Genomic DNA, 20,927 nt, shown 5'->3' with positions numbered 1-20,927 from the left:
TTGCATAAATATTAGGTGAGCAGTTTACATTGTAAGCCTGTGTCTTAACAACACACTACTTGACGAGATTTGCGTTATCATTTGAGTGATAAGCAATTTGAATGTGTTCACAAACAGATAAGCAAAACCAAAAAACACTCCGTAAGCACTACATGAGCACCAAACAAGCGACAAACAGCATCACACTCTCTCTCATTCACACACATACACATAGACAGCACCAAGCTAGCGACGCACAGAATCATGCTCTCTCTCTCATTCACAAACATGCACAGCACCAAACAAGCGACACACAGCATGATGCTCTCTCATTCACACACATATATACACGTGCTTGCTCGCTCGGGAGTCGGGAGCGATATTGACACCGCCCACTCCCGTTTAAATTACACCAGTTACCGACCGCTGCTGCGCTTTATTTAAAAATGTATTTCCGTGCCGCAAGATATCTGGTCAGCTCCTGCGGTACTGCCGTGGGAATGTAGACCTCTATACTGCACATTTAATTATTATTTTAGGGCTGTGCCTGAAAAGGGTTTTGATTTATTCTTTTGTAACACTCATTGACGGCTTATTATTTTTTTAAATTAAAAAATAAAACGGGAAACTTTTTTTTTTAGGTTAGAACACTTATTTTAAATGTTTGACTTATCTGAGTTTTTAAATTATACTGTATTCAGTCTTTACCAAGAATTTATGTAAAATTGTTTATTGATTGTTGTGCAGGTCAGCTTGGATTCACGGGTGAGGGAAGGCATCAACCAAAGCTTGGCAGAACCCAGCAGTACCATGTATGAGGAGGCCCAGCTCCAGATCTACACCCTCATGCACAGAGACTCCTTCCCTCGATTTCTCAACTCATCTGTTTACAGGGATCTCCTAAACAGCAAGAGGGCCTGCTTAGACACCTAGGTTTCAGCAAGAACATTTGAGACAAAAAAGCCCCAAGGTGCCACTTTCAAAAGGTGTGATGTTTCTTATTTCAAGAGTGAGTAGTTAAGCAATTCTGAGCATCCACTAGTGACCCTGAAGTTCAGTTCTGTTTAAGTGCCAATATGAGCTGCTCAGGCAACTGTGACACAGAAAAACAAAAAAAAAAAAAGCGTGTAGGAAAACTGACAGATCCATACTTCCTATACTTGTCTTTTTCATTCACCTGTTTTTTGTCTCCTCAAACCTCTTCCTGTTTACCTCACCTGTTTCTCTCTCTCTACCTGATTCTCTCCATCTTTTTTGCCTCACATCTCCGAGGACAGCTGAATAATGTTATTATTATTATTATTTTTAAAAAGAAAATCAAAAAACTAACGGAGAAGCGGTAGATGTTGAGCTAGAAAACCTTTGCATGATATTTAAGGTTATGGAATTTACTCCAGTTTGACATTTAAGCCTCGGACTACAATGTTTTTTGAATAATAATAATAATAATAATAAAACAAAAAAAAATAAAGTTTTTATGCTGTCATGGGGAGAGAACATTGTAAAGCTCTCGTAAGCGAAGGGAAACTTAGCTGTGCCAATTGTTTTGTAAAAGAAAAGCTGGGAAGCGTAATCGCCGTCTTGCCGTCCAAACTCTTTCTTTTGCGTGTCGACAGTTCTTTAACTGGGAAACATAAGGGCTAGCTAGTGTTGTGATTGGGCAGCTAAATGAATCCTGAACATTTCTTTCTCTCTGCAAAAATCACAATGCCTCGACACTGAGTAAGGGCACAAAAGCTGCTGATGCTGGCGACCACACAGTTTTTTGTGTAAGTCCTCCTAGCCCAGTCCCCAGTCCATTACTAACAGAGAGAAGCACAGGTACTGTATGTCATGGGCTGTAAGCTTCGCTGGATCGACCGAGAATTGCTTGAAAATCACTCACCAACGTTCTGGAGGTTCTTAAAAGAGCTTCGAATTGTCTTACACATTAAAGAAATGTATTTTATTAAACAAAAGTGTAGTGAACACTATGCCTTGTTTTTGAGAGTTACACTTAGGTCTATTTCGAATAACTGTGATCGCCGAGACCCGGCTGGTGGTGGCGCGACGGATTCGGATCTATCAGGGAAATGTTTGTTTTTTCCCCTGCCTCCGAGTTCTCCACATGAGAACGGTCTCGGCCCTTTTCACAGGTAATCGGAAGCGAAAAACAAGTCCGACTTTTTATAATACTTTTATCCAGCATGCGTTTTCTTCTGTTGTGTCACGTACACATTGCAATACTCAACCCGGATATGATGTGGGAAGCATCATGTTTGAAGATGATATACTGTTTCCTTTTAGAGGTTTAGACGTGTGTCCCTCAAAGAATGACAGCTTTTTAGCTCCGTGTTGTTGGATTCAAACTTGAATGTTGCTGTTCAATTTTCTAGACATTTTATGTGCTATTGCAATCGCAGCAGCCAGTGCATGAGAACACGATATTTAAAAATGCTGGTGTGTTAAACCACTCTCTCACCTTTTAGCGGAGTCGTTTAAGAGTGAATTGCATTTAAACTGGCGTTTTTTTGGTCACCATACCCAACCTAAAAGTGTCACCCCCCTTCCACCCAACTCTTGTGCCAATGAATGAACGTTTGTTAAGTAAATCATGATCAAGTGTGTTGTTGTTGGGTTTTCTTATTGGTGCTCTGAGAGTTAAGTGCCATTCACTCTGCAGGTTTACCACATTAAAATGAAGACCTTTGTCACTTTATCCAGTGCATAGATATCCTTCTTTGACGTGTGTTTGAGCATCAGCCAATGTGAGTAGCTCTTTCATTTACAGTATGTTGTTTTTACGAATCCAGTAGGTGTTATCTAGCAGTTTACTTGCTGAAGCAGTGAACCATCAGGGAAAGCTCAGCTTTCCTACATTTATAAAACAAATTTATTGACTTTTCTTGTTTGTTTTAACAGAAGAAAAATATGTCATTAAAGAAATGAGCAATAAATCCAAATTGTCTTGCTCTAAAATAAAAAAAAAGGACCCTGCATGACACATGGACATTTATCACGTTATCTTTGACAGTGGAAAATATCCTAAATTTTTATGGATTTCGATGACAAGTAATGCATCTGTATGAATACCTCCTGACAGTCCAACATCATAGAGGTCACTAAAACTAATGGACAGTTAACACAGTGTATGTAAAATCTTTTTAGGAGTCAGATTTTTTGGGAAAAAAAGTTCACAATAATTATCACCATATGTTCATTTCAATTTTGATCGCACCTCTGCAATTTAAAACTCAAAAGTATCTTAAAAGCAAAGATTATATTGTTACCATATAAACAAAATACTATAAACCATGGTCGTAACCATGAACCTTCAAGGGGGACCAATCATTTTATTACAGAAATAGCTCTAATTCTAGTAGGTCAGTATTTTATAATATGCACACATTTAGTCTTGTTTGTATGCACATTATGACTGAAAGTCATAGTATTTTATGTCTCATCGCATTCATTTAATAAATTACACGAATCATGTGCATTTTCAATTCAAAATGCACACAGGATATTGATTTTTGTCATTTTCCGTTTTAATTGTAAAACTGCTTTAATATTACCTCACTATTTTAAATTAAGTCATATTTATGGTGATATTACCATTATTATTAATATAACCTTTATTTTTTAGGAAACACACATTGAGATTAAAAATCACTTTTACAAGAGAATCCTGGCCAAGATTAGCAAGATTAGAAAGTATACATTTAACTGACAAACAAATTAACAGTTAACAAGAACCACACATTGACAAACAAACTTTGATTGGATGAAATTTGACTATTTTATTGGGCTTGTTTAGTTATTGGGGCAACACTTGTCCTCTCCAGTGTCAATGATAGTTACGGCCCTTCAAAAACATGATTAAACTCTGAACAAACAAAACAAAATCATCCCAGTCATCCCAGACAAAGTTATCATTTAAAGCATAGTCAGCTGCGACATTTTCACTCATTGTTAGCTAGAATACACATTATACAAGAACATTTGGTCCCCATTTAGAAAGTGTCATCATTTAAAGTGTGTGTATCTGTTTAATTTCAATGCCTCAACTTCATGTTTGCTGCTAATGTTTTATTAGATTTCAAGAGTTTAGGAGTTTTTTTTTTTCACTTGACAGCTGTCACGGTGATGGCTAACAGCTGTTGATAATGGTTTTATCAGCATGGTATGACTTAGAAAAATAATCTTTCTTGCCAAAAGGTTCCTGTTCTAAGAAAACGAAGTGGAGCCTGTGCTGTGTGATTATAAGAGTCTCGTTTTCATCGTTTTTTCCACTACCTCTCGTTATGCTAAGTTTTTCTCATCTAGATGTTAAGATTAAATGTTGTTTTTTGATCTACTTGAAGCCTAATACTGTAACTGAGATGTACGCTGGTATACTGAGAGTTTACGAAGAAGAGTAGCAGTTGTTTTTGTTTGTTTGTTTGTTGAATTCTTTTCAGCATATTTATGAAAAATACTCAGAAAGAATTCAGGAAACGTACACTATTTAAGGGCTAATCCCACATTGCCTATGCAAATATATCTTAATTGTCAGATTGGAATAATTGGTGACTGAGGAATGTTTTCCTGAAATTGGGTGGAACACTGGTTTACATTTGCCCTTTTCTGATATTCCTTAGTCTCTTCGGTCACATAATGTCATATTATATATTTACACACAAAATCCTTCTTGATGAAATGAGCTACTTGATTAAGATCGAAATCAATCCGTGACGTGTCTACTGTGGGTTGACAGTTCACTATCCATGTAATCTGGATACTGAATGTAAGGCACTGTGCATGCTAAAAGTGATACCTCTTCGATTGATGGAAACTCTAGAGCCGCGTAGTAATTGAAATATTTGTGGATGAAGCAAGTGTCTATTCTTGTTTTTAAGGGTGCTTCAGTCTTTTTTGCAAAGATTTGAAGGGCTTCCTTGGGCACTTTAAACACGCTTTTCAAGAACAAGAATATCTACCTCTTGATTCTGTTCTCTCCATGTGCTTAATGTAGAAGATCGAGCCTCGGAAAAACAACGTAGCTTGCACACATTTCGATTGTTTTGACTTTGGTTAGAGCCACAGGTAAACTGGCAGGCGCTTTTTAGAGAATTTTAGCCTAATATCATCAATCTAAGTTTTTATTTTATGTTACTTTTAGTTTAAATGAAAGGTTGACAGTTTGTTATGGAAGCTTGTTTCTGACAGGAATGAACAAAATTAAAATGTTAATTGTAACTTTTTTCTCACAATTCAGACTTTTCCGCTGAGAATTGTAGGTATACATTTCTCAATTCCAAGAAATAAAGTCAAAATTGCAAGAAAACGAAAAAAATAAATAAATAAATAAAATATATGTATATATATATATATATGTACATATATATATATATATATATATATATATATATATATATGTACATAATTACTAGAATTGTAAGATACAATCTTAGAATTCTTATACTTTTCTTGCTATTCCAAATTTTCATCTCAGATATATTCTGACTTTATTTCTCTGAATGGCAAGTTTGTATCCCATCACAGGGTATATGCAGAGCTAGTGTTTCTTCCCATACTGATAAACTTCTGGTAAACGGTTAATGTGACTTTTTTTCATTTTATACGGTCCCTTTTAAAGCATCGATGTTGTAATGTAATTAAAATACAATCAGTTAAAGAGATTTTGGAATTCATTAAGTTGCTCGAGCATAAAACAAGATGAAAAGCCGTTTACTCACACGCTCCTATCAGGATTAGCAGGCTAGCGCAGAAGCTCCAATGAATATACTGGGGTAAAATAAATGTTCATATTTTAAAGACATGGTGGGGGAAAATGTAATTTAATGCAGCGCTTCTTGTACAATCTGAGATTATATCAGATATCAATCAGCCAGTGGAGATCGCTGGTTTTTAAAGAAAACAGAGCTTAAACGTGCAGATTTTGCAATGGCATACAGTCGGAAGCGATAGACCTTGGTTCATGACAAATTAAAAGTCCTTCCGCATACTTCATATACCCTAATGCATTTTAGAAACTAGCAAGATTATTTCTTTCAATTCTGATCAAGTCAAAAAAGTCTGAATTGCAAGAAATCCTATAAACTGCAAGGACAAAATTACGATTTTGAGTTGTGACAATGTATGTATGTTTTTTTGTTAATTTATAATTGTGTGAAAAGAACACTCAAATATGACATATAAGCACTTATTTTTTCTATATTTTTTTTACAATTATTTTCACTTAATTAAGGTTTTAATATAAAAAGTGTAGTTTAAATCTCACCGGGAAAAAAAATTGTATTATGAGATAAAAGCTGAAAATTTCAGGACAAAAAGTAAGAATCATGCCTTAAAAGCATTTCTTCTTTTTGTCATTCTTTGCCCTAAACAAGCTTCAGTACAGTTTATGCCCAAGCAAATATCATTTTCTGTTTAAAGAAAGTGCTCATTTATTCCAGCATCTGTAACCACAGTGCTGTATAACTGCATGTGCTTGCGTTATGTGATATACAGATAACTGTAATTGTAAAATAACACTTACAAGTACTCGATCATTAGAGTGACAACATTGTTACGATAAGCTCACCTCACAATCCTTCATAGAAAACACCTAACACCTACATATTCTCTTTGCATTCATAAAACATAAATTTCATTAATACGTAGGGTCACCCATGGTGACGTGAATTTTAATAACCTCACGGTGATCCTCAATATATATATAAATATTGTGGAGAAAGGCTTCATGTATATCAGCTATTTTTGTTTTTTCTTTCGTTAAACCATTTTCACCCTCACAATGAAGTCAGGTCATGTCTTTATTAAACATTTCTTGCCTGACTTTAAAATCATACTGTAATTCATTTATTGCGATCTTTTTTGTGTGTGACATCATAGCAGTTACTACTGTTTTCATTGATGATTTTGTTTAGATGAAGTCGTATTGCGATAGGATTGCTGTGTACCTCAAATCCAGCCACTTTACGCCAACAATAGTTTTATTAAGTGTGTTTTGTTTTGTTTGCTCCTATACCACAAACAACCGGCCTGTTACTATTGTCAGATATTTAAAGGTCAGACTTTACATCGTTTATTTTGTTAATGCACCTTGTTATTCTTTAGGCCGCAGGTGTCAATTCCACTTCCGCAGCTCTGCACAGTTTAGTTTCAACCCTGCTCCAACACACTAAAGCTGCGGTCACACTATAGTTTAAGCATGCGGAATTCTGTAGTACGGCACTGGGAAAAGAGGTGGGATTAAACAAGATGATAAGACATTTATAAAAGCGAGCAATTGGTCCATATTTTACATTTCTGTCCAGAGAGGTCATGTTTTGTTCCTCGGTTGGTATCATGCAGTCAAGTGAATCGATTTCGCAGGTCAGAGTTCACCAAGCTTGAACTTTGCAATACTGCTAACTGCGAAACTTGACGCACAAGCTTGCGTTTTCGGTTTGACACATTCGCGTCCGTATGAATGGAAGTCTATGGGGAGAATAGTCCAGTGTGACCTCAGCTTTACCTATAGGTTTCAAACAAGCCTGAAGGACTCAATTGGTTTGATCAGGTGTGTTTAATAAGGGTAAAACTAAACTGTGCAGAGCTGTGGCCCTCCAGAAATTGGAATTGACACTTGTGCTTTAGGCAATCAATTAATTCACTGGAAATTAATTCACGTCCCTACTTAATATTTCATCAACATACTGAAATAAAAGTCTCAGCAACTTCCAGTTCACGCCAACTTTACATATAAACATACCGACTACTACGTTTATTCTATAAACGAAGCAAACAATCACTGCTATAAATCAAAGGCATCTTTCAAAGGCTCTAGACACAAACTCTCACAGTTTATCACAGTCACCCTGAAGTGCCTTGAACGTTTAGGCCATGATCTATGATTTCTAGTTAATATCCTGAGGGAAGATGTTTGTCTTGTAAAGCCTGTGCTCTTCTGTATGATTCTCAATGCATGATGCAAGCTGTAAGCAGAAGACATTTGCACATGCAGGAAACTATTAAAGCCAAGATCTTCGGAAATAAGTGTGATTTAACTTGATAGCGTCGAGCGTTTTTAGCTGTGTGTCGTGTCCTCTGCTCAAAAAATGAAGTGAAACAAAAGAATACTTTTTTATTCAACCATCATCATCATCACCATCATCGTCATCTCAGTGATTACATGTTCTTAAGTGTTTGGTGCTTATTATATGTTACACAACCTTTCGTCCCATTGTCGAAATATCTTTTCTTAGCGAATACAAACTATTTGTTTTGTTTTTGCTCCGATCAGACGCGGATCAGACCTTCACAGAAGGCGTTCTTTAGATCTGCGCTCTGATTTGAGTCCTAATAAATACTATTACTTATTTTAATACAAACGATTTTAAAGCGATCTAGTATTTAATCATAATTGTGTTGTTTTTAATACCAGAGGACAAAAATATAATGCCTTTGTAAATCATAACTGATAGAAGAATACAAAAGAAGAATCTTTTATATTTGGCATGCTTTTGCTATTCCGAATAGTTTAGCTAACACAATACTGTACAAGTATATTTAGAAGTACTGCAATCTGCAGACTGTATCGCTGAAGCTCTCGGACGGGTTTTTAGAAATGGACGGAAATATAAGCAGTTTCTTTATAACGGAGCGTATTTCAATGCAGTATTTTGTGCTGAACTCTGAACACTTGGTGGAATGGCTGAAGGTTTCGTTTATTGTAAAGTGATGCAGTTCAAGTTCAAGAACGACAGTACTTGTTTATTAAGAATTAAGCCCTAAACGGATGGGCGTCTTTCAGATCACATGTACTCCTGCATGAACACTATAAAAAGAGAGAACAAATGTATTTGTAGACATCAAATAAAGTGACTTACAATATGGTGCTGCTTCTGTTTGTCTAACACTAAATAACAATCTATAACAGCTGAAGAGCAAACGGTGTGATTTGTGGATATATGGTACTACTAACAAGATGTCAAGACTTGTGAAAATGTAACATTGTAGCATATTTTAGCAATAGTGGACTTTTTCATGCACGAGAAATGTTTTAATATCTTATCACATTCTCCTCAGAGGATTCACATGAGTGCTGATGGTTCCTTTTGGAAAACCTCCACATCGGCCTCTCTTAGTTTCATTTTTTCTGGTTGCAATGTGTAATGTGAAGTATTTTTGTCATTGCTCCCTAGACAACAATATTATAAGCCCTGGAGTGCATTTAAAGTACTGGCATTCTCATATTTTTCTGTAATGATTGCTTAATGTGTGCCAAAATGATTAAAAATACTTAGATTTATGAAGACAAACTGTCCGGACACAAATTCCTCAAGAAGTCGTGAGTATTTTATCTGTTCTGTGAACGTGTTATGTAAAGTTAAGAGCAGTCTTATTTACAGTAAGTTGTCTTTTGAATTAGATGCAGCAAGTTTCACTAAACTGGTATTTAAAACCTTTTGCTGAGTTAAATGTGTTTGCCAACATTATTTAATTCTGCAAAATTAGTCATAAAAATACACTCATCAGCTGAAAAGTCAATCTCTATTCATTTAAACATGGTCAAGATGATCAGCTGAAGTTCAAACCAAGCATCAGAATGTGGGGGAAAGTGATTTACGTGACTTTAAATGTGGTTATGGGCCTGGTGTCTTTCAGGATTTGAAACTGCTGATCTCTACATGGATTTCTATAAACATTCTAGTGTTGAATTACACTAAGAAACTCATACACCATCCAATTCAATTATCTAATATCCAATTTGAAGAAATGCTTTATTTTTACATTTTTAAAAAATATCTAAAGTTTCAATTTTTCGTGATTTAAAAGTGTTTCTGTTTATAATACAGTTATGAATGGCATTGTGGGACCTTAATTTCTGCTCTTTTGACATTTGATGTTGAAAATTCAACTGTACTTTGATTTTTATTGACATTTTAGTAGTTTGAAATAATACAGTATAATGTATAAAAAATGACATGTAGAAAAATAAACTGTAAAATAGCATAGGCATGATAGCCTATCAACATAGGATGCTAACCGGTTTCAAGGCTTACCACGGTTTGAAAAAGTAAAGTTTTTAAAACCATAAGAATTTTTTACAATACCGTTCCTATAAGGTATATATACAGGGGGTGGGGGGGGTAGTTTTGCGACTGCGGCAGAAAAGAACCCTCAACATTAAAAGCATTTCAGAAAAATAACAACAATAACGTGAACTATATTATTTTTTTCCAAGGTTATCATACAGTCACAATCTTATACTGGCCCATGCCTAAAATAACAGTACTGGGAGTTTATTACAAGCTTTTTATACCATAATATACAGCACTAACCCAGACAATAATAATAAAAAAGTAACTTTTACAAACTTTTCAAGGTTTAAAGTTGTTTGAAGAAAGATCAAGGTCCCATAATGCAATTCAAAAGCATAAACAAATGGAGAAAAATAAAAACATGAATCACCAAATACAGAAAAGTGCTAATTTACAAAAACATGAATCACCAAATACAGAAAAGTGCTAATTTACGACTATTTTTACATTGCAGGCTAATTTTACAGGTCACCTAGTGATGAGTTTTACCATTCAGTTGATCTCCAAGTCTGGACTTAGCTAAATATTTATTATTGAATTGGATAGACCATCAGCATCTCAAATCCAAAAAGGCTTTGCTGATTTTCCTATTAAAAGCTTGACTCTTCTGTAGTTACATCTTGTTCTAAAACAAAGCAAAATGAAAAGTGGCTATTTTCTAGGCCGATTTGACTAGGCAGCCTGATCTCACGAGGAAACATAAGGTTTTTTTACGTTTTGACAGTTTAGTGGCTAATTCGTACAAATTCGTACAAGTTCAGTTTTATGAAACTGTACGATTTTAAAAAGGAGGCATGACACCCAACCCCACCCCTAACCCCAACCGTGATTGGCTGATGAGCAAATCGTACTAAATTGTACGAATTAGATCGTACGAATTTATACGAATTAGCCACTGAATCAAAAATGTACGGATTGCCATGAGATTGCATTGGACTTGGAACTATACTCTAATTCTGGCTTTTAATTAAGGGACAAATTGCTGCCATACCGTGGCTGCAGCAGGCGCAATAGTATTGTTTGTTTGGATGCTTTATTTGTAGAGCACATTTAAAAGCAACAGATGCTGAATAAATTGCTTTACAAAACAAACAACATACAAAATCTATATATTTTATAATATAAATAAATATGTAAATATAATATAAATATGTAAAACAAATTAAAGTTAGTAGGTAGTGCTGTCGCCTCACAGCAAGAAGGTTGCTGGGTCACAGGTTCGAGCCTCGGCTCAGTTGGCGTTTCTGTGTGGAGTTTGCATTTTCTCTGTGCGTTCGCGTGGGTTTCCTCCGGGTGCTCCGGTTTCCCCCACAGTCCAAAGACATGTGGTACAGGTGAATTGGGTAGGCTAAATTGTCTGTAGTGTATGAATGTGTGTGTGGATGTTTCCCAGAGATGGGTTGCGGCTGGAAGGGCATCCACTGCGTAAAAACTTGGTTAAAAACTGCGTAGGACGCTGGTTAGAGCCTCGGCTGGGTCAGTTGGCATTTCTGTGTGGAGTTTGCATGTTCTCCCCATGTTCATGTAGGTTTCCTCTGGGTGCTCTGTTTCCCCCACAAGTCCAAAAGACATGCGGTACGGGTGAATTGGGTAAGCTAAATTGTTCGTAGTGTATGAGTGTAAATGAGAATGTATGAGTGTTTCCCAGTGATGGGTTGCAGCTGGAAGGGCATCTGTGCGTAAAACATGCTGGAAAAGTTGGCAGTTCATTACGCTGTGGCAACTCCTGATTAATAAAGGGACTTAGACAAAAAGAAAATGAATGATTAATTACTATCAAAGGCATGAGACAGAAGGTGATTTTTAAATGAGACCTAAAGGCACCAAGGGAAAAGCATAACCTGATATGTAAAGGCAGATTATTCTACAGATGGCTGTGACACAAAAAAGCCCTGTTTTCTTTTGATTTTAACTGTGATTTAGGAACAACTGGCTGAAACTGGTTTTCCGACCTAATTGGCCTCAAAGAAGTATGTCAGTGAAGAAGCTTACCAATGTAAGTAGGTGCCAGACCATTCAAAACATTAAAAACAAATAACAATAACATGTATTGAACTCTAATTGGAGTGGGAGCCAGCAAAGGAGGATTTTTTTATCCCAGCTGCATTTTGAACCAGCTGCAGGCGTACACAGGGTGTCCATGGGGTCTTAAAAAAGTATTAAAAGTTAATAAATCAATTATGAGAAAATAAAGACCCCTTAAAGATATTAAAAAGTCTTAATCACGTTTTTACCAGGTCCTAAATTTTGTTCAAGCATTGTCCAAAGTGTTTGACTCCAAAAAAGCATAAATATTTTTATTTTCCTCCTAATATTAACAATGAATAAACTGTTTGATCCACGGGAATAGTTTGGGCTTGCTGCATCCGGCCAAGCATCCTCTGTCCAGGTGATGTTACATATTTGCAACGCTCTCCACATGTAGAGAAACAAACAGCAAAATGATAGTAGTTTGTGTACTCCTGGTTGGAGAAAGACTAGTTTAAACTGGCTGAAGTCTGTCTCTAAAAACAACCGTGCAATTTATTCTCTTAAGCTTTACTTCTTGTGCCCCATTGATTTAATTAACTACAACTGTTTATTAACAACTGTTTGTTTATTAAGTTAAAGGTTTATGAGTTCTTAAAATATACTGAAAAGGACTTTAAAAAGTCTTATAAAGGTATAAATTACCTTTGGGATTCTTGTATAAACCCTGGTACAATTGAAGTATGCAAAACTCCTGAATACTAAGAGTTGCAGAAGTCCAATCTGGACACAATAAAAACGTTGATGATGGTTTCCAAGTCCTTAAAAGACAAAAAATTTTCAATTTAGCAATATTCCTTAATTGATAGAAACCACTTCTGATTAAAGAATGTATTTGCTTGTCAAACTTTAACTCTTGTCAAAAATAAACCCAAGACTCGTTAATGTTTCTGTGGACCTTAGGCTTAAATGAACCTAGTTGGTTAATTGTGGATTCACAGACACTCGGAAAGCCAAACACAAGCACCTTGGTTTTTTTTTATTTAACTGTAAAAAAAGTTACCTGCCAATCGTTCTTTAATCTCGTTAGAACAGGTACAAAAAGGACTGTAGAAGTTTTCTCCCATTTTCATCAGCATAAAGATGATAGCTTACATAATACTTATTACAGATAGGAAAAAAAGAGCTGGGCCTAAAATTGATCCTTGGGAAACACCAAATTTTATATGGGCAAAAGAGGATGAAAAATTTCCTAATTCAAAAGAAAAAGTTCTCATTAAAAAAAAATGATTAGAACTAAACCAATTCAAAACATTTTCTTGAATCCCAGTCTACAATCTTAAAGCTCAATCAAAATAGTGTGATATTATGCAATGCTGTTTTCTAGTTACCAATTTGGGGACTATTTTCAGAAGCTGCAGGTACACTGTAAAAAATCCAGGGTTCTGCACAATTCATTCATATTGTTCCAACACAAATCAATGAAGTTAACTTAAATGTTTTAACAAATTTAAGTGGATTAAACATTTAATGAAATCTCAAGAATTGTTGTTTCAGTTTTCAAGCTTTCTGTTTACGGGAGAGAAGATTTTTTTTCTAAACATAATGGTTTTAATTACTCATTTCTAAATAAACTGATTTATTTTATCATTGCCATAATGACAGTTAATAATATTTTACTTGTTCTATCCAAAATAAAACAAATAAGATTTTCCCCATAAACTACTGCTAAAATTTCCTTGCTCTGTTAAACATAATTTGGGAAATATTTACAAAAGAAAACAAAATTGAAGGGGGGTAAATAATTCTGATTTCAACAGTGTGTAAGTTATGAATGAGGACAAACTTCAGAATCTTTTTCAACTTTTTTTTATTCAAACTGTATTATGGAGTGGATTTTTTTATGATTTTGAAATCTCCCTGTTTATGGGAGCATTATAATATGCAAGTATTATTAAAGGGCTAGACGTACTGTACCATGAAATATTTGATATTACAACACATCTCACAGATCCCTGCTTCACATAAGAAATACTGGAAGTCCCACGTTTCCAATAGTAAAAACACACATTTTGCTTTTGTCAAGTGTAGTTCTAGATCCAGGAAAATTCTTTTGGGCTTAGGTGGATATTTTTATAATGCAACAATCTTCTCTTTTTTTTTTAGATTGTGCTTTCCACACTCAGGGATGTACAGATTCATTTACAACAATTTTCAGGAACCAGTTAATCATATTACCATTTAAAATTCTTCTTACTAATGGTAAAATATCATGAAAAAAAAGTGCATATGCCAAAGTGTGAAAATGGCAAATCTGAGGTGCTTTTATTTTTTATTTTTCAGATTTATACAATTGACATTTTCCTTGTCAGTGCATCAGAAACTAGTTCAGAATCCTTATGTTAATATTTACCAATGACACATCTGGATCACAACACATTTCAAGACGGTAGTGTGCAGGAAATCTACTGTGTAACCATACCCGACACTTTCTTTAAACGTGATCTTACATTATTTATACTTTATTTTGCCATTGTATAAAAAATAATCACTGCAGTGAGTGATGGTGTTGATGAAGTGCATGCACTCAAAGTGCAAATGTAAATACTCATAGTTACCAGATTCCAACATTTCATCTCAAGAGATGGAGAGGAACAAGCTTCTGAACAAGCTTCTTCTTTATTTATTTATTTATTTTTTTTTTGTGGAAGAGCGGTTCTTTTCCCTTAAACAGGATACTTTCAGTTCTACACATGGCAGATGTTTGGTTGTAGAAAAGACGTCTGTACTGTACATTACTTGAGGTTTCAGATGGTCCTCTCTTCTGGGGCCTCGTGGAAGGCCGAAGTTGATTCATCCAGGCTCTTGTCAGTGCTGTGGACTTTGGGTCCTGTGCCGATGGTGGAGGAGGCGTCTATGCTCTCATACGCCTCTGATGTCCATTGCTGAAATCAAAAAGTGGAGGTCAGTTTTTACAGTTACAGTTTTACAGCAATAACTTGACGCTTTGCCCCTACTAGTAATATGTATTGTGTTTTTGTCAACCTGGTCATAAGTGAATGGCAAAAATCTGGGTAAATAGAATATAGAGAATTGTTTCTATAAATGTTAGAAATGTATTGCTGAAATGTATTACGAAACTAAAAAAAAAGTTAGCTTAATGCTAAGGCTTACCTGTAACCATTAAACAGTTTTTCACCAATTGGGATGGGGCTAAGATGGTGACTCCTTGATGCAATGGAGCCCAGAAATATAACTACTGTGTATTAACGTCTGTGGTTCATCCGGTTAATCTGAAGTTCTTTACTAGTCTACATTTTGCTACAGTAGCTATCAGAGTATGTACAATCTATACATGCAATTTATACGGGTATGAATGCAATATATACAAGTATATACACCACCTGATAAAAGTCTTGTTGCCTATCCAAGTTTTAGGAATGACAAATAAAAACTTGACTTCTGGTTGATCATTTGGTTTCCTAAGTGGCCTATATGAAAGGCAAAGGCCTCTAGATTACGCTTATTTCACTAAAATAAAACATGACCATGCCTCGATTTTTAATGATTTAATTAGGACAGTAAGGTCTGACTTAGCTTTGACAAACGTCTTGTAACTTAACAGAAATAATGTACAGTATAGAATATAAAGTCATGGTGCAGTGGAAAAAGAATATTGTGTGTGTATGACTCCCACGAGCTTGGAGGACTGCATCCATACATCTTTGCAATGACTCAAATAACGTATCAATAAAGTCATCTGGAATGGCAAAGAAAGTGTTCTTGCAGCACTTCCAGAGTTCATCATGGTTCTTTAGATTCATCTTTGGAATCATCTTTAATGCCTCCTTCTTTATTTTACCCCAAACATGCTCAATAACGTTGATATCTGGTGACTTGGCTGGCCAATCCTGGAGCATCTTGACCTTTGCTTTCAGGAACTTTGATGTGGAAACTGAAGTATGAAAAGGAGCGCTATCCTGCTGAAGAATTGCCCTCTACTGTGGTTTGTAATGTAATGGCCAGCACAAATGTCTTGATACCTCAGGCTGGTGATGTTGCCATCAACTCTGCAGATCTCTTGCACACCCCCATACTGAATGTAACCCCAAACCATGATTTTCTTTCACCAAACTTGACTGATTCTAGGAGAATCTTGAGTCCATACGAGTTTCAATAGGTTTTTTTTGCAGTATTTGTGATGATTGGGATGCAGTTCAGAAGATGATTCATCAGAAAAATCTACCTTCTGCAACTTTTACAAATGATCAACTAGGTTTTTATCGAAAGTTATAATTTGTTGCTCTTACAACTGAGATTGACAACAAGACATTTGTCAGATAGTGTATTTATATATATGAATGGGTGTGGTTTCATAGATGACAGTGGACCCAACCTCAGCTTTTGAGAGCAGGGAGCCTATTTTTTAAAGATTTTGATGTTTGTGTGACAAACACATACAGATGTAAAAAAGAAATTGTACAAACATATAAAACGTACAGGCAAATAAACTAAAATACATAAACTAAAGCTGCATGTTTCAGTATAATTTTACCACACTTAGCAAATTAATTTGAGGCAATTTTGCAATACTATATCGAAAGACCTCTCAAAAAACAGTAATTAAAAGAGACTGGTAGTCTATAATTAGCATTTAAAATAAACACAAACTGCATGTTTCTACCAAGTTTTCCACAAGATCATGTCATTAATTATTCAACCCTCACATTATAAACCAGTTTGAGTTTAAAAACTATTAGAAACTGGTAGCCATTGTGCATTTCCTTTCCTCTATTGAAGACATTGGCTACAGGTTTCTAGCATTTATCAAGATATCTTCTTTGAAACCGAAAAAAGAACCATCTGAGAGTGATTAGATGTACATTTTTGAGTAAAGCAGCACATGTTTTATACATAATCATTACCTGTGTTGTGCGGCTGGAGCGGCAGGATGGGCCCAGGGCGATGTTGACAGAGCTGGAAGACTGCGTATCACTGGTGTTTCCCCCATCTGCAGCAGAGAGGCCTGAGATGACCAATCCGCTGGAGAAGCTGCGCTTGCCAAACAGCAGGCTGAGTGTGGAACTGGAGGAAGACACCTGGCCGGAGCGATGAGGTCCCGCTGCTGACACCAGAGGCCCTGTGGTGGACAGACGAGGCACCTGCGAGAAGACGGAGGCGATTGAGGAGGTGTTGAAGGACAGTTGGCTGTTGGAGAGACGCTGCACTAGACCGGGGCCTCCAGAGGCAGAGCCATGCTGGCTGTCCAGGATGGGGCCTGATCGGCTGGTGACAGGGGGTCGCTGGGCCTGAGGCTGCACTGAGCGGCTGCGATATTCACGATGAGCTGAACAAGGCGAAATATGGGAAAACTTTCAGAACTGGCAGAAGAATGTCCCATTTTGTGATGGTAAGAAGATGTAAAATAAGTAAATGCACTATGCAAAGCCAATGAACCCCCCACATGCAGGAGTGGGTGGTTGCCTTTATGAATTTGACAGTTATTACATTCCATTATTTAATTTGTTTTTTAAAAAAAAACTAAATTAAATCTAAACTCAATACATATCACAAAATGAAGTCAAATTAAACAGATAGCAACCATTATTTATATGTGAGCTAACGCATTGAATTAATCAAATCAGATCATCAAACAATCATCCAATATTTTGGTAAATGCACATTTAAAGAGGTAGTCCAAGGTGTATTTTTAAGGCTTGGTTGTGTTTATAAAATCTAAAGCAATCTGTTGTCATGCTTCATTTGTAAAAAATCAGGTTATTTTTTTTTCATATCTTACTTTGATTATATATTGCTATGTCTTATTTCCTAGATCCTCTGAAAGACCGTCCTCAAGAGGCTCTGATTGGTCAGCTAACATAATATACTGTGATTTGCGGGTCGGCTCCACATCACCTGGAAAAGCGTCACGCAACTAATAACACGTGCTTTGTGTAAATACGGTCAGTCAGAGTAGCTGTTAGCCATTTCAGTTTGAGCCTGAATCAGGCAGAAAATGAAGAGCACACAGCTGAACCTCATGCCTGCTCTCTAGAAATAAATCTAAAAGGTGTCTTTCACGTAATAAAAATAAGCATGTGTAAGTAATATAAACTGTTCACATATCTTTTGAGAGTTCGTTATTTGAGATGTAGAATGCATGCGGCTGCATAGAGACACTGCAATAAACATGAATTTGTAGCTAAATTGTTAGCGGTGCCAAACAGCATTTCCCGTTGTTTACGTCCTTGCTACATCACACAGTTAACACTAGAAACTATGCATGTAATAGATCAATTTCAGCAGATAATACTTAAGCTACAGGTTGTAGCTCACAATCCACAGCTTTGTCTATTATGGTTGGAGCTGCTTCCTCTTTGAGGAGTTTTAAGCTGAATCCAGCACTGAATTGGAAGAGATCCTGGAAGCTGTCCTTTGTCAAATGTTTGCTGTATATTTTTTATAATTATCTGAAGCATAATTGAAATTAAATTAAGCACTTCTCTCTTTGTGTCATGTCCTTTGGAAGCCAAAATACAGAAACAGAACAAGCTCTGTGGAAATAGCAGTGATTAGACGGCATTTTAGCATTCTCTGCTATAACAGTGCAGCGCCTCTGGCCACGCCCCTTGTTTGTGCCTGGTGAATTTGCGTAACCTGAAGCGTTTGTGATCTCACCAGTTCAGATGTATTTTTTGTAGTCCCCAAACTTAGTTTGCTGTAGGCTTAGCTTAGCTAACTTTGTAAAAGCCAATGTCTCCCTTTACATTGAACGCTGAGCGTATTACATTCAAAGATGTTGTTTATGTTCACACAGCTACATTACATATCAACTAAAGTTTAAAATATGATATCGTAGTGGACCACCACTTTAAAGTCACACCATAAACTTTTAAAGAAGGCTTTGATGACTTGAACAATAATGAATTCCCTTCTGCTCTGTAGACTGCTTGAGTGTGTTCTGACCTGCATGGTGTCTGGACTGTGAGCTGCGAGGTCGACCATGATACAGGCTCAGGCTCTGGGACGTGGCAGAGTTATGATTCTGACTCATTGAGGATCCAGCACAGTCCACATCCTCCATGTTCATGCCGCTGTTACAACTGGTAAGGTTATCTTTTCTCACCCTACAATGAGCAAGAGAAACACACCTTTGAAGAACACGCAAACAGAAACAAATGCTTACTGTTTATCCACAAGTGAAAATTTATTTGCTCATCCTCAAAAAATTAAAGGGAGATATTTTGAAGAATGTTGGAAACTGATACCCACTGACAGCCATAGTTAAAAAAAAAAAGTAGATTACGGAAGTCAATGGCTACAGGTTTTCAGGATTCTTCAAATGTATATTGCTTTGTGTTCAACAGAAGAAAGAAACTCAGTCATGTTTGGAACAAGACGAGGATGAGTAAATGATGACAGAATTTTAACTATTCCCCATAATATTGCCTCATACAAACCGAAACCATCTGGAGAGCAGCCATAAGCGAATACTGTCCAGACTGAATGGGCCGCCCCAGATGTTTCTGGTCTGCTTGTGGGACCCCATATAGGAGGTGGTAAGCGGGGACACAAACATGGGGTAACCCAGCGGCTGGTCGCAGGATGAGTTGATCATGTTTCGCAGAGCTTGCTTTGAGTTCTGGATGCTTCCTCGCTCAGGGTTTCGGTTTCGGAGGAAGACAAGCTCCTGCTGTTGACCGGCCCACAGCCCGCGGACACACTCCTTATTTAGCTGGATAGAGACAGAAAATCAGTTACGTAAATTTTGGTTTCATAAACATACAAATCCACACTGCCTGACAAAAGTCTTACCATCTATTCCAGTTGTAAGAGCAACAAATAATACTGTAACTTGACTTCTAGTTAATCATTTGCAAAAGTGGCAAAAGGCAGATTTTTCATCACAAATACTGCAGAAGATCTATTGCAACCTGCATGGACCCAAGAGTCTCATAGAAATCAGTCAAGTTTGATGAAGGAAAAATTATGGTTTGGGGTTACATTCAGTATGGGGGTGTGCGAGAGATCTGCAGAGTGGATGGCAACATCAACAGCCTGAGGTATCAAGACATTTGTGCTGCCCATTACATTACAAACCACAGGAGAGGGCAAATTCTTCAGCAGGATAGCGTTCCTTCTCATACTTTAGCCTTCACATCAAAGTTACTTAAAGCAAAGAAGGTCAAGGTGCTCCGGGATTGGCCAGCCCAGTCACCAAACATGAACATTATTGAGCATTTTTGGGGTAAAATGAAGGAGGAGGTTGAAGCCACTTCTTATACCAAATGATTAACTAGAAGTCAAGTTATTATTTGTTGTTCCTAAAACTTGGATAGGCGACTTTTTCAGGTAGTGTATTCTAAGGTCTAATCTTTATTCCTTATTAATTTAAATCTGTTCCTCGCAAAAATTCACTGAAATATTTGAATGCACATAGTATTTATTTTGTATGTGTGTAAACCTTGTATTCCTTACATTTTGGGGCCCAAATGTCTCCACAAGTATAGAAAAACCAGTAAATTTGGACTTTTTTTAACCACATGAAGAAAACAGCTCATAAATTAGACAGAATTAAGTATTTTGAAAATATAAAAATGTGAGGGTTGGGTTTAGTGGTAAGGGTATAGAATATCCAGTCTGTACTGTACTGTAAAATCATTACAATTATGTACAGTTCCTATAAAAACAGCTGTATGAGTGTGTGTGCGCATGTTTATAATATCAAGCAACAGGCTTCAATAGGTGTCTGAAAAGTCTATAATAATAAATTATAATATGCATTTATTTATATATATATATATATATATATATATATATATATATATATATATATATATATATATATATATATATATATATATATATTTATTTTTTATTTTTTTATCTTTATATTTATGTATAATTATA

At 36.2% G+C, this 20,927-nt stretch overlaps 2 protein-coding genes across 3 annotated transcripts in view; one reads left to right on the top strand and one right to left on the bottom strand.

Annotated features, from left to right (window-relative positions):
- rgs17 (regulator of G protein signaling 17) overlaps positions 1-9,263 on the top strand; it is a 36,749-nt gene extending 27,486 nt beyond the window's left edge. The window contains exon 6 of one of the 2 annotated variants that reach the window (NM_001002523.3): positions 727-9,263. In NM_001002523.3, the coding sequence (NP_001002523.2) occupies positions 727-912 (186 nt within the window). In that variant the 3' untranslated portion in view covers positions 913-9,263. The remainder of the gene's footprint in view (positions 1-726) is intronic. The other variant, XM_005156815.6, reaches the window with a different exon arrangement.
- Positions 9,264-13,872: 4,609 nt separating this feature from the next.
- pcnx2 (pecanex 2) overlaps positions 13,873-20,927 on the bottom strand; it is a 45,742-nt gene continuing 38,687 nt past the window's right edge. The window contains exons 31-34 of the mRNA XM_684997.9: positions 19,478-19,752; positions 18,984-19,144; positions 16,943-17,364; positions 13,873-14,962 (exon numbers count right to left, since the gene is read on the bottom strand). Of these exons, the coding sequence (XP_690089.4) occupies positions 14,825-14,962; positions 16,943-17,364; positions 18,984-19,144; positions 19,478-19,752 (996 nt within the window). The 3' untranslated portion in view covers positions 13,873-14,824. The remainder of the gene's footprint in view (positions 14,963-16,942; positions 17,365-18,983; positions 19,145-19,477; positions 19,753-20,927) is intronic.

This window comes from Danio rerio, chromosome 13 (assembly GCF_049306965.1).
Source record: "Danio rerio strain Tuebingen ecotype United States chromosome 13, GRCz12tu, whole genome shotgun sequence".
Taxonomy (NCBI): Eukaryota; Metazoa; Chordata; class Actinopteri; order Cypriniformes; family Danionidae; genus Danio; species Danio rerio.
The sequence above is the reverse complement of the archived record's forward strand: the minus strand, read 5'-3'. Positions and strand labels throughout refer to the sequence as shown.